The sequence below is a fragment of the Heteronotia binoei genome, chromosome 12 (genome assembly GCF_032191835.1).
Source record: "Heteronotia binoei isolate CCM8104 ecotype False Entrance Well chromosome 12, APGP_CSIRO_Hbin_v1, whole genome shotgun sequence".
NCBI classification, from domain to species: domain Eukaryota; kingdom Metazoa; phylum Chordata; class Lepidosauria; order Squamata; family Gekkonidae; genus Heteronotia; species Heteronotia binoei.
The window spans coordinates 72,151,918-72,165,878 of NC_083234.1; the positions used below are offsets into that span (position 1 = coordinate 72,151,918).

General features: G+C 48.4%; 1 protein-coding gene across 1 annotated transcript in view; it reads right to left on the reverse strand.

The window, feature by feature from the left end:
- The window catches only part of DDX31 (DEAD-box helicase 31), a 102,262-nt gene that overhangs the window by 13,307 nt on the left and 74,994 nt on the right, over nucleotides 1–13,961 (reverse strand). The window contains exon 19 of the mRNA XM_060251394.1: nucleotides 8,895–9,069. Coding sequence (XP_060107377.1) covers nucleotides 8,895–9,069 — 175 coding nt within the window. The remainder of the gene's footprint in view (nucleotides 1–8,894; nucleotides 9,070–13,961) is intronic.

A 13,961-nucleotide genomic window follows, 5' to 3' on the forward strand; every position in this document is an offset into this window, starting at 1 on the left:
ATATGATATTATACGCCCTAGGTTTCTGGATCCGATTTTGTCCAATATGACAGGCTGCTCAGGCGCCATAAAGGTTTGCCGCCTTCTAAACGATTTGTCATCTGAAGTAACTGAAAAGGTTCCTTTATTCTTGAGTTTGGTAATCAAGGATCGATTGTCCAGTGTATAGCTGCGTATGTTTGTTTTTGCTATTTCTGTATCTGTTTATCTATTTATAATCTGATCTATGCCAATAAAGGCTTTTGAATAAATGAGAAAGAAATTTTACTTCGAATAAAAACACCTTACACGATGTATTCATGTAGGTGCTTTTAACTTATTGTGAAGAGGTCAACTTCAGAAAGGTTAAGTTGCTACGATTCTGAGCCCAGGTAAGAGAGAAGAACTGAGGTGATAGGGGGAGGAGATTGGATGTATACCTCACCTTTCATTTGGCGTCTCTGAAAGGCTTGCAATCTCCTTCCTTTCCTTTCCCCACAACAGACGCCTTGTGAGGTAGGTGGGGCTGAGAGACCTCTGAGGGAACAGTGACTGGCCCAAGGTCACCCAGCAGCTGCATGCAATTGCCACCCCTCATTGGTGAAACCAACTACCTGAGGAGGTCAGAGCCTTGCGGGGCCTTGCCCAGTTCCACAAGGCTTGTAAGTCGACACTTTTTTTTAGAAGAAGATATTGGATTTATATCCCGCACTCCACTCTGAATCTCAGCGTCTCAGAGCGGCTTACAATCTCCTTTACCTTCCTCCCCCACAACAAACACCCTGTGAGGTGGGTGGGGCTGAGAGAGCTCTCAGGACAACCTCTGCCAGAGCTATGGCTGACCCAAGGCCATTCCAGCAGCTGCAAGTGGAGGAGTGGGGAATCAAACCCGATTCTCCCAGATTAGAGCCCATGCATTTAACCACTACACCAGACTGGGTAGGGCTGAGAGAGCTCTGACAGAAGCTGCCCTTTGAAGGACAACTCCTGTGAGAGCTATGACTGACCCAAGGCCATTCCAGCAGCTGCAAGTGAAGGAGTGGGGAATCAAACCCGGTTCTCCCAGATAAGAGCCCGCACACTTAACCACTACACCAAACTGGCTCTCTAGTTTCAGTTAGCGTTTAAACTGAAATGCTGACCACCCCCGCTGAGACGCTAGATCCAATGGATGCTTGAGATCACTGAACGCCATCTTAAATCTGTATCAAAATTAGCACCAAATTATTTTAAACTGTTTAATGCTTTTAATGTAAATGTCTTTATTGTAGGCTATGTGTTGTGAGCTGTCCTGAGCCTGCTTCGGCGGGGAGAGTGGGATATAAATTCAATCAATCAATCAATCAATCAATAAATGTGGAGGTGTGGAGAATCAAACAGTTCTCTAGAGAAGAGTCCACTGCTCTTAACCACTACATCAAACTGGCTCACCAAGATGAAATACAGAAAGCAAGCAAAGGCCAAAGCAGCTCAACATCTAACCAATGAGATGCATCCCAGTGCCGAGGGTACCCCAGTGCGAGAGAATTCTCTTAACCTTTTCCCTCCCAGATCCTTTTGCATGCAGAGTTACAATATCCAACTGGATTGTGGCTCAGTGGTAGAGCATTTGCTTGGCATGCAGAAGGCTCAGCTCCAACTGCTGAGCAATTTCATTGAGTGTCCATGAGTTCTTGTAGCCCTTTCTCACAATACAAGAACTCGTGGACACTCAATGAAATAGCTCAGCAGTCGGGTTAGAACAGATAAAAGGAAGTACTTCTTCACCCAAAGGGTGATTAACACATGGAATTCACTGCCACAGAAAGTGGTGGCAGCTACAAGCACAGACAGCTTCAAGAGGAGATTGGATAAACATATGGAGCAGAGATCCATCAGTGGCTATTAGCCACAGAGTATTGTTGGAAGTCTCTGTCTGGGGCAAGTGATGCTCTATATTCTTGGTGCTAGAGGGGGACAACAGTGGGTGGGCTTCTAGTGTCCTGGCCCCACTGATGGACCTCCTGATGGCACTTGGGTTTTTTGTCCCGTGCGACACAGAGTGTTGGACTGGATGGGCCACTGGCCTGATCCAACATGGCTTCTCTTATGTTCTCAACCCTGGCATCTCCCGTTAGAAGGATCAGGTGGGAGGTAACACGACAGACCTCTCCCTGAGACTCTGGAGAGTGGCTGCCAGCCTGAGAAGACAAGGCAGGCCTTGGTGGGCCCAGGATATGATCTGGCATAAAGTAGCTTCACGTGCCCATGACCCCCGCCGCTGGAAAGCCAGCCTTGGCAGAGCCACAGACATTCGGTTCAGTGAAAAAGCCCTCAGAGTTCTGCAGGAAGGCAGCCCAAGCTGCTCTCTGCTAAGACAAGCGGAATTGTGCAGCCCATTGTAAAACATGCAGATAATATGCATGTTTCCCTTTGGTTTTGCATGATTTATTCAGCAATCCTGCTATTATGGATCATTATTCAGGATTTTGCTTGGGGGAGGCAGCTACACAGAGGTACTGAAGCTCCTCCTTCAGCCCTTGGAAAATTTACCTGCCCCCTAGCCAGCTTCTAAGACAGCAGTGGCCAAACTGTGGCTCAGGAGTCACACATGGCCCTTTCACACATACTGTGTGGCTCTTGAAGCCCCCACCACTCCATTGGCCAGCTTGGAGAAGGCATTTGTCTCTTTAAACCACTTCTCCAAGCCAAGCCAGCTGACGGCTTGGAGAACACATTTCAAGTTAAAGTTGCTTTCTTTCCACCTCTACCTCCCCCATCTATTTGCCTGCCTTCCTTCCTTCCTTCCTGCTCTCAAACATTTGATGTGCGTGTCTTGCAGCTTTCAAACATATTCCATGTGGCTCTTACATTAAGCAAGTTTGGCCACCCCTGTTCTAAGACTTCACTGATATGGTTTCAGGATTGTACTATTGGGGAGAGAAGAACTAGGAAACTCCACTTGGTACAGAAGGCCACAATCCGGATATTAGCTGGTGCTAGGCCAATCATTCTCACACTCAGGGGTCATTTAGTAGGAAAAGAGGTGCTGGAGCTCAATAGCACAAGTCATTAGTCTAACTCATTTGCATAGGCCACACACCCCTGACATCACACCAGAAGGTACACTAAATTATATCAGCTCAGCATCTACCTTAAAATGCTTCTTGAATTATAATGGCCATCATAAAACCTTACGTCCATCATACTTTTAAAATTACTTTCTCCTATGTGGCCTCAGCAGCATGAGGGAGATTTCTCTCTGTCTGCTTTAGATGTTTCGGTTATTTCCCCGTTTTTTGTGGGGGAAAATATTAGAAAGTTTGTGAGATCTTAAGAATTCAGCAAAATTCTCCAGGGGGTTGAAATGATGGACCCGGAAGTAAGTATTGTGGGGGGCGGGGGGGGGGGGGTTAAGAAAGAAAGAGCACAATAAAATTTAAGAGGTTCCGGAGCTCTGCTCCTGTGAGCTCCTGCCCAAAATGAGGCCTTCTCACAATCTTTCTGTAGATGCAACACTGGTTACCAATCAGTGATGCTGTTCAACTCAAGGTTTTGGTTGTCACCTAAAAGGGTAAAGGTCCCCTGTGCAAGCACCAGTCATTTCCGACTCTGGATGACGTCGCTACAAAGCCCTTCACAGCCTCGGCCCCACATTTTTGGAGGATCATCTCTCCTGCTGCACTCCACTGTGACAGCTTTGCTCATTTGAGGATGTCAGCCTGCAAATGGGAAAGACTGGCAACTGCCCATTCACAAGCATTCTCTGTGGTTGCTGCCGCACAGGGGAACAGTCTGCCCCAAGGTGGTCAGGAAGGCTCCCCATGCTTTTGCCGGTTCACAGAATGCACAAAACAGAAACATTCTGAAGGGCATTTGTATCAATGCACCGGAAACTGTTGTACAACGGAACAGCTCAGCAGATCACTTCTGCACTGATTTATTTTATAGCAGGGGTGGAATTCTAGCAGGAGCTCCTTTGCATATTAGGCCACACACCCCTGGTGTAGCCAATCCTCCAAGAGCTTGCGTCCTTGGAGGATTGGCTACATTGGGGTGTGTAGCCTAATATGCAAAGGAACTCCTGCTAGAATTCCACTGCTGGTTTATAGCCATGTGTATTGTCTGGATAACTTTCCTTTTACTGCACTGTCTCCTCCCTTTGTAACTCGCTTTCTGCATTACTGGATGCTGCGCCTTAGGCAGTTTTTTGGTTGTGCTGTTTTTCTAGTTCTGCAATCCGAGTCCTATGGCGTTATTTATTGGAGGTATGTTGTTATTGTTATTATATTGTTTCTTATTATATGACTGTTGTGGCGATCCTGAGCCCTCTTCTGGGGGAGGGCGGGATATAAATCAAAGTATGCATAAATACATACATACCCTGGGAAAGAGGAGTACAGAGCCTACCTACTGCAAGCTCCAGGAGGATCAGGGGTGTGTGGCCTAATATGCAAAGGAGATTCTGCTACAAGAAAAGCTCTGTGCACAGCCTATCAGATCTTCTATGGCTGATCAGATGCCCTGCTAGACAGAAGCCCCACCCACTTTCTAGAAACACCCAGTGGGCACCAGGAAAGGTGTTGGGGTACCATGTGTCTACAGGTACCATGTTGATGGCCCTTGGTTTAGCTTAACTGCACCTTGGGAAGTTACCACTAAAGGTGGAGCCTGCAGCAGTTCTTGCACTGGAGCCCTGAATGCCATCGGCCCAGGCAACAGGCCAGACCAAGGGTGGCTAAACTTGCTTAATGTAAGAGCCACATAGTATAAATGTCAGATGTTTGAGAGCCGCAAGACAGGAAGGAAGGAAGGAAATAGATGGGGGAGAGAGGTGGAGGTGAAAAGAAAGCAACTTTAACTTTAAATGCATTCTTCAAGCCACCAGCTGGCTTAGCTTGGAAAAATGACTTAAAGAGAGAAATGTCTTCTCTATGTCAGCGGGGGAGGCTTCAAGAGGCTGATGTGGGGGAGGCTTCAAGAGCCACATAATATGTGTGAAAGAGCCACATGTGGCTCTCGAGCTGAAGTCTGGCCACCCCTGGGCCAGACCGACTCTCCAGAAAGCGCCTGCGTCAGGCTTTCTCCCTGTTGTGGCTGCCTTCACTGTGCTCGCCTTCTACCTTGCCTTCTGCCACAAAGGAGACAGATCCAGCTGAATGGTTTGGGTTCTGGATTTGGACTGACCGCTTCCGGGCCCTAGACAATTTAGCAACAGGTCAAAAACCAGCACTTCACAATGGCCACAATCAAACTTCACAGGGCTTGCAAGACTGTGCTCTTCCGCCAAGCCTTTGATAGCTGCGATCGGAGACTGCAACGCTGAATGAAGTGATCTGGACCACCCTGAAGCACATGCCTGATCCTATGATTTTTTACAGAACATCTGGATGCAATAGTTGAAGATGAAACTAGAGACTAAATGGATAGGCCATCATTAAATATACTATCATAGCACCTGTATTAACGTTTTTAATGTATTATTGTCTGTATCTGTTTTAATTGGTTTTATGCAACGTTTTATTGATAGGTAAGTTGCGCTGAGCCTGCTTCGGCGGGGAAGGCGGGACATAAGTCAAATAAATAAATAAAGCGAGCAAAAAATCTGGAATGCCAAAGGTCAGAAGCTACAAGCCATGCCCTGGACAATCTTCTGCCTTCACTTTCATTGCTGACATTCAGGTGCTCAATACCCAGTGAAGGAAAAGCACTCAGCGCGTGCTCAGAGGCTGTCCTAGTTGCTTGGAACTGTGCAGGATGGAATCCTGACAGTGAAAAAAACAAGGATCTGGAGTGAAAGCACTGCAGCTGGGCATTCTATACCCACCGGGATGACAAAGGGTTAATAATCTGATTCTTTTGGCAACAAACTTGTATGGCTTCACTTTTGGAAACTCTAGTCAGATGAACCGTTTCATACTTGGCATGAGAAAGGGAGGGTGCCCATTGCCCCACTTCCCCTGAAGGACTGAACCCATGACTGGCCCGCAGAAGGGTCCATTCGTACACAGGACCAACCAGAACCCCACTTTAAATCTGGGGGTACGGATAGTGGACTCAGCAAAGTCCAGAGCACGGATCTGGTCCAACCTCTTTCTTTATTTGTTAGATCGTTTTTCTTCCCCGGGGAGTTCAGTGAGGTCCATGCGGCAATAGTGTGCCATCCGGATGGCACAATATTGTCCTGTGTACCACCTTGAGCTCCCCGGGGAGGAAAAAATAATCTAACAAATAAAAAAGCTGAACCAGATCCATGACTCATCGCTGGGGGGAGAGTCACTGAAGCTGTCTCTCGAATATTTAAATCACAATTTTCTAAACGAATTCGGCTAGCAGAAGTTTCGGCAACATTGTTCTATGAGCATCGTAAGCTTTCCTGCACCATAACTGGGGAGGGGGGGGGGAGGGAGTCAGACCCTTAATAATAATAAAGAGAGGTGCCTTAAGAGAGGAGTGACAACATCTCAGGAACAGAGAGGCGCATTGTTGCTGGCTGCTGTAATCCGGTGACACAGTGCTGTCAGTCACCACCCTGCTCCCCGCTGGGCCCGGGAGACATCAAAGCCGGCCCCGTCCCATCTTACATGCTCTTTATCAGCTAATCAGCCTATTCTTCACTAAATAAAGCCCGCTAAATCCCCCTGCTCGCTAGGGCATTCCCGTCCTGCTGCCCATCTGCTGGTGTGGGTCAGCCGAAGCAGGAGGCAGCGAAAAGCACAGCCTCTCCCCGAGGGATTCCCAACGCGGGGACAATGCTGCTCGGCCGACTTCCCTCCCACCACCGTCGATGCCCCCCTCCCCCCAATTCTACTTCTCTTTTCATTTTTTTTTAAAAATATTTTTGTACCAGTTCTTGCGGACTGAATGTGGCAACGGTTGAGCATACGAAAAGAGTCCCAAGGAAACGAAACATCTGTGTGTGTGTGGAGGGGGGGATCAGAACCAGAAAGAAGTGGAGAAAGAAAGAGCCGCATAAACGGGAGGGTAAAGAGAGAAATTGCAAAGAGAAGAAGAGAAAGTTAGAGAGGAAGAAAGTTATTTAATGGGGTTTTTTGTCTCCCCCCCCCCAAACGACTTATCTTTGAACAAAACAAGGGCTAAAACTAACACAGAAAGATGGAAGAACACTGCTTGCATCCTTCCGCAATTCTTTAATCTGCATATCCCTCAATCTTAATGAAATGAATTGCTCAATGGTGTTTCATCCCCCTTCTGCAATTTTAGTAAACTGCAGTGTACACTGCAAAGGATGCTGGGGTCATTTGTACCCCTAACCACAACAAATGGGAAAACACAATGACCATATAGAGTGAAATTCGCAAAATAATATTTTCTGTCCACCGCCTATATTGTTAGTTCCGTTTCTTTACTGGAAAAGGAAAATGCTTAAAAAAGGGCTGATTATTTTTTGGCTGCAGAGGGCATCCTCAAGTTAAAAAAAAAGAAAAAAGGTAAAGGTAGCCCCCCGTGCAGGCACCAGTCATTTCCGACTCTGGGGTGACGTTGCTCTCACAACGTTTTCACGGCAGACTTTTTATGGGGTGGTTTGCCATTGCCTTCCCCAGTCATCTACGCTTTCCCCCCACCAAGCTGAGTACTCATTTTACCAACCCACAAATTTCGTAATGCCTGTGACCTCTGTTTTAGGGTCTATTTGGACCCCCCCCCCCCGCCAAAAAAAATAAATAGATTACCAAAGCACACTTTTTTGTTTTGTTGGGCAGAAGCTAGCAGCTTATACACACAGAAAGAAGCAGATTCATAAAACTTAAAACCAGGTTTGTTTGTTTTAAAGAAGACAATAAATAAAATCCACCGACAACTGAATTTAAAAAAAACAACACCAGTAGTATGATGGCTTTAAAGGATCAAATGTTGAAAGGTTGATATTTTGGATGGTTTTTCACTTGGGAAAGAAAAAGAATTGTTGGATATGAGGGACACGGTGAAGATTTCTACAATTAGGTGTGATAGATGGAGAGAGGGCAGCCATGAGAGTCAGTTTGGTGTAGTGGTGAAGTGCATGGACTCTTATCTGGGAGAACCGGGTTTGATTCCCCACTCCTCCACTTGCACCTGCTGGAATGACCTTGAGTTAGCCATAGCTCTCGTAGTAGTTGTCCTTGAAAGAGCAGCTGCTGTAAGAGCCCTCTCAGCCTCACCCACCTCACAGGGTGTCTGTTGTGGGGGAAGAAGATACAGGAGATTGTAAGCCGCTCTGAGTCTCTGATTCAGAGAGAAGGGTGGGTATAAATCTGCAATTCTTCTTCCCACAACTGGAATTGTGCGGGGGTCCCTCAACAAAACTGGAGGAGAACAGGTCCACGTTTGAGAATATGATGCAATGCTTTGATAACATATGAAACTAATTTCCACAAGTCATGGCGACAGCCACTGGCTTAGAGAGCTTTAAAAAAGCCCCACCTTCAGGGGAGGAAAGATGATTAATGCTCTTAGCCCACAAATATTCTTTGGGTGAGGAAAGGAACCTGATGAAAACCACCTCCATAAGAGAAAAGAAGATGACGATGATATTGGATTTATATCCTGCCCTATGCTCTGAGAGTCTTAGAGCAGTCACAATCTCCTTTACTCCCCCCCCCTCCCCACAACAGACACCCTGTGAGGTAGGTGGGGCCGAGAGAGCTCACCCAGAAGCTGCCCTTTCAAGGACAACTCCTGCGAGAGCTATGGCTGACCCAAGGCCATTCCAGCAGCTGCAAGTGGAGGAGTGGGGAATCAAACTCGGTTCTCCCAGATTAGAGTCCATGCACTTACCCACTACACCAAACTGGCTCTTGGACAGGGAGGGCAGGGACAGGGAGAGGACAAGGAGGCTAGTATGAGAAGAAGGGCCCCTGAAAGACGCATCTGTGCTTTGAGAACTACCATACTGAGTGGAGCTCAGTCGCAAGCTGGAAGGCGAAACTGCCTACCTTTTCTTTCTTTGGTTCTTCCCCTGCTTTGGGACAGTGGAGGTGTTGAGATTCCTGGGGGCATCCCGGAGCCCAAAGCTCTTTGCCACGTGGCCCAAATGGAGCAACTTGATGTGAAAAATGTGCTTGAGGCTGGCTGGGTATGTTGCGTATGACCGGATGAAGGACTGCAAAGCTGGAGAGAGAAGGGGGAGGAAAAAGGAGAAGCAGTCACTGAGGATTTCCTCTGCACAGGAGATAAAATGCCTGTCCTTGTCGGACACCCCAACTTACAGCTGGGGCTTAGCTCGACAAAGACAAGACATAATGCCTTGGAGCATGCACAGAGAGCCTTCCACATACACCAAAAGAACCCCAGGTCACCGATGAGGCACACACCTAGGTTTAATATCATTGAGGGTGCATGCAGACCTGCACAGCAAGGATTGCCAGTCAGTATGAGCTGAAGCTGATTCATCCACCCACTAAATCTGCATATATTTGGCACATCTATAGAAGAAGATGATATTGGATTTATATCCCGCCCTCCACTCCGAATCTCAGAGTGGCTCATGGTCTCCTTTATCTCCCTCCCCCACAACAGACACCCTGTGAGGTGGATGGGGCTGAGAGGGCTCTCACAGCAGTTGCCCTTTCAAGGACAACCTCTGCCAGAGTTATGGCTGACCCAAGGCCATTCCAGCAGCTGCAAGTGGAGGAGTGGGGAATCAAACCCAGTTCTCCCAGATAAGAGTTCGTGTACTTAACCCCTACACCAAACTGGATCTTGATGCCACCTACTATTAAAGTCAGGTTAATTTCTTTTTTTAAATGATGCTGATAGTTTCAATGGTGAATCTTATAAGGAAAGGAAAGGAAAAGTCCCCTGTGCAAGTACCAGTCGTTTCCAACTCTGGGTTGACGTTGCTTTCACAACATTTTCACGGCAGATTTTTTTATGGGGTTGTTTGCCATTGCCTTCCCCAGTCATCTATGCTTTCCCCCCAGCAAGTTGGGGACTCATTTTACCGACCTCGGAAGGATAGAAGGCTGAGTCAACCTCGAGCTGGCTACCTGAAAACCCAGCTTCCACAATTTTATCACAGATGGCTTCAAGAGGTGGTTGGATAAACATATGGAGCAGAGGTCCATCAGTGACTATTAGCCACAGGGTATAGATGGAATTCTGATACTCTGTATTCTTGTTCCTTGGGGGTGGGGGCAACAGTGGGAGGGCTTCTAGTGTCCTGGCCCCATTGGTGGACCTCCTGATTGTACCTGGGTTCTTTTGGTCGCTGTGTGACACAGAGTGGCTAAGAATTGTCTTTTTCCCCCTGGCGTTGATGAGGCAACAACAGGGAGTCCAGCAGAGAAAATCTGCCCCCCTCTCAGTCATCCATCCAGCAGACAATTAGATCTTTTTGGCCTCAATTTTAACTCTGCTCTGAGGGAATCGCGTCACGCACATTCTTAGCCCGCCTTTCTTTTGAGGTGCTGCATCGTTCTCCCTTGCCCACTTTAACCTTCACAACGATTGGGTGAGTTAGGTTAGGCTGAGAGAGGGCAACTGGACCAAAGTCACCCACAGAATGGCAGAACGCACAGCTGAACCCAGGTCCCCCCAGTTCTAGTCCCACAAGAGCACCACCACACCACACCGAGTCTCAGAAGGACAGAATATCAACATTTTCAATATACACACTCTCTCTCTCTTGTGCTCCTGCTTTAGGGCTTGTTGGCCTCTCTAGGAATGGCTGCTGCAGGGGCCAAAGTAGCGCCACGACCCAGAATCTTCACATATAACAGTGTCGAAGCCCTCTTCCCTCAAGGTCCTTGGTTCTTATTCGTGTCAGAGGACTCTCATAGGAATACTAGCGCTGGTTTTGAGGTACCCAAGAAATCCAGTCAGGCCTCTCATTCCATCTCTCTCGTTTCTCTCCCTCAGGCCCTGCCCTCAGCTCAGCCTCCCGCCGCCTCACCCTCGTCCCTTGACTCCATCAAAATCTGAGGGGGGGAAAAACCCCTCAGCCTCTTTTGCCCTTCCTTGCTGAGGCACTAGACCGGCAAGTTTGCCCACAGCTTAAGCCTAATCTCTCAGCGGTGGCAGGAGATTGGGGTTTACGAACAGTAATAAAAATGTCATTTTAGCGAGATCAGTTGCTGGAAGGACCCTGGGAATCCATCAAAGCTCTGTTTGCCGAGCAAAGCGAGCTCCATTTCCCAATCAATGAGGGAGTAACGAAGGAGAGGGCTGCGCAACACCTCTTCTCATTTCACATCATCCATTTTTTAGAGAGTGTCTGGAAAGTGGAGAGGGAAAAAATGGCAAGGGACCGACCTTTCTGACGGTTCTATTTGATGCTGTCAGGTGCTGAGTCACAGACTCAGAACTAACTTCACCACACAGGGGGCTCTTGGCCACTGGCACCTGGCACCCTCTTAATTGGTAGCAGTTGATAGCCTAAACTTATTGTTTCCTCTCCAGTCTTCTGTGGATTTCTAGCCCTCATGGGTAACAGCAGAAAAGGCTAAAACCCTGCCTTGATTTTGCAAATGCCATGTTCACCTATGGTCTTTGGGTACACATGTAGGCTTGCCGTTGGCCTGCTTGTAGCAGGTAAATCCTCTGCCCTTAAGAAAATGAGGAGTGGGAGGGAAAGGTCCCAATGACACAAGCAGCAGCCACACCAGGCAAGTCGGGCAAAGAGTGGCTGGCTGCACATGCAGGTTGGGAAGGCTGCAAGCAGGGGGGAAATTGGGGGCGGGGGTGGGAGCTGGCCCGGGGCCATAGGCCACTTCCTACTTGGCCTAATTATTAATCCAGCCCTGCTCCCACAATCTCCCAACCAGGGCTTTTTATGTAGCAGGAACTCCTTTGCATATTAGGCCACATACCCCTGATGCAGCCAATCCTCAAAAAGTTTACAGGGCTCTTAGTACAGGGCCTACTGGAAGCTCCAGGAGGATTGGCTACATCAGGGGTGCGTGGCCTAATATGCAAAGGAGGTCCTGCTAGAATTCCTTACAGGGCTCTTAGTACAGGGCCTACTGGAAGCTCCAGGAGAATTGGCTACATCAGGGGTGTGTGGCCTAATATGCAAAGGAGGTCCTGCTAGAATTCCTTACAGGGCTCTTAGTACAGGGCCTACTGGAAGCTCCAGGAGGATTGGCTACATCAGGGGTGCGTGGCCTAATATGCAAAGGAGGTCCTGCTAGAATTCCTTACAGGGCTCTTAGTGCAGGGCCTACTGGAAGCTCCAGGAGGATTGGCTACATCAGGGGTGCGTGGCCTAATATGCAAAGGAGGTCCTGCTAGAATTCCTTACAGGGCTCTTAGTACAGGGCCTACTGGAAGCTCCAGGAGGATTGGCTACATCAGGGGTGCGTGGCCTAATATGCAAAGGAGGTCCTGCTAGAATTCCTTACAGGGCTCTTAGTACAGGGCCTACTGGAAGCTCCAGGAGGATTGGCTACATCAGGGGTGCGTGGCCTAATATGCAAAGGAGGTCCTGCTAGAATTCCTTACAGGGCTCTTAGTGCAGGGCCTACTGGAAGCTCCAGGAGGATTGGCTACATCAGGGGTGTGTGGCCTAATATGCAAAGGAGGTCCTGCTAGAATTCCTTACAGGGCTCTCAGTACAGGGCCTACTGGAAGCTCCAGGAGGATTGGCTACATCAGGGGTGTGTGGCCTAATATGCAAAGGAGGTCCTGCTAGAATTCCTTACAGGGCTCTCAGTACAGGGCCTACTGGAAGCTCCAGGAGGATTGGCTACATCAGGGGTGCGTGGCCTAATATGCAAAGGAGTTCCTGCTACAAAAAAAGCCCTGCCCAAGGCCGAACAGAGCAGGATCAGATTGGTAACCGCAGGTGAGCTGTTTTCAAGGGATGCTTCTTTGCTGCTGCTCTTCTTGCTGAGAAACCCCAAATCAGCTTCCCCTGGCGTGAAGAATCACCGTTTCCCCCTAAGAAGTCCCAAGTGGCTCAGCTTCCCCAGCTGAGCTTCCGTTTTTGAAAAGATCTGAGTGCAGGGTTGGCTAGGTAAAAAGATGCCAATCCTCTTGGCGGACAGCGCCTGTGATCCAGCGCTGGTATCGACACCACTGAGGTCAAAGAATGAAGGAGGAGGGCGGCAAAGAGCAAGAGAGAGAAGCAGCCGCCACGCATTAATTATTCACCGTCTCCGGCTTGGGCCAAGGAGGAAGAGAAGAGAAGTGAGGGGGGTGGGACAGCCGGCAGCGAAAATTCTGCATATGCAGATTGTGGAGCGTGAAGCAGCTGGGCGGGGGGGGGGGGGAGCCGAAAAGGACTGCGTTGTGCAAAAAGCTAACGGGGGGTGGGGGGGGGAAGTGCAGAAGTTTTTGGTTCAGGTTCCAGATTTTATTCCCTGCATACGGGTACCTTCTGCAAAACACAGAACTGCTTTTTTTTTTTTGCATCAGCTTACTCACTTTCCTTATTCACTGCCACAGGAGGTGGCGGCGGCTACAAGCATAGAAGCTTCAAGAGGGGACTGGATAAACATATAGAGCAGAGATCCATCAGTGGCTATTAGCCACTGTCTGGGGCAAGCGATGCTCTGTATTTTTGGTGCTTGGTGGGTGGGGGGCACAGTTTGAGGGCTTCCAGTGTCCTGGTCCCACTGATGGACTTCCTGATGGCACCTGTTTGTTTTTGGGTTTTTTAGCCACTGTGTGACCCAGAGTGTTGGACTGGATGGGCCACTGGCCTGATCCAACATGGCTTCTCTTATGTTCTTACTCCCAGTACTCACAGCTTACTGTGAATGCCACAGTTCTTCAAGAGTAGAGAAAAAGTGCAAGCTATAGAATGCAGCTTTGGAGGGGCGGGATACACACCCATTATGAGTGTGTATTCTAGCCTTTATGAGTGCAACGGCAATGTGTACGGGAAATGCTGCAGAACTCTGTTGCCCAAGAGCTGCTGAACAGAACTGGATTCTCCGCTCTGCAGCTGCTCCTTCTTACGATCAGCAAACCCTAAAAACTTACGAAAAGCAGTATAAATTCCAGGACGCAGTGCATAAAACCCACAATTTGTGCAATCTCTTAATTGATTTATACCTATG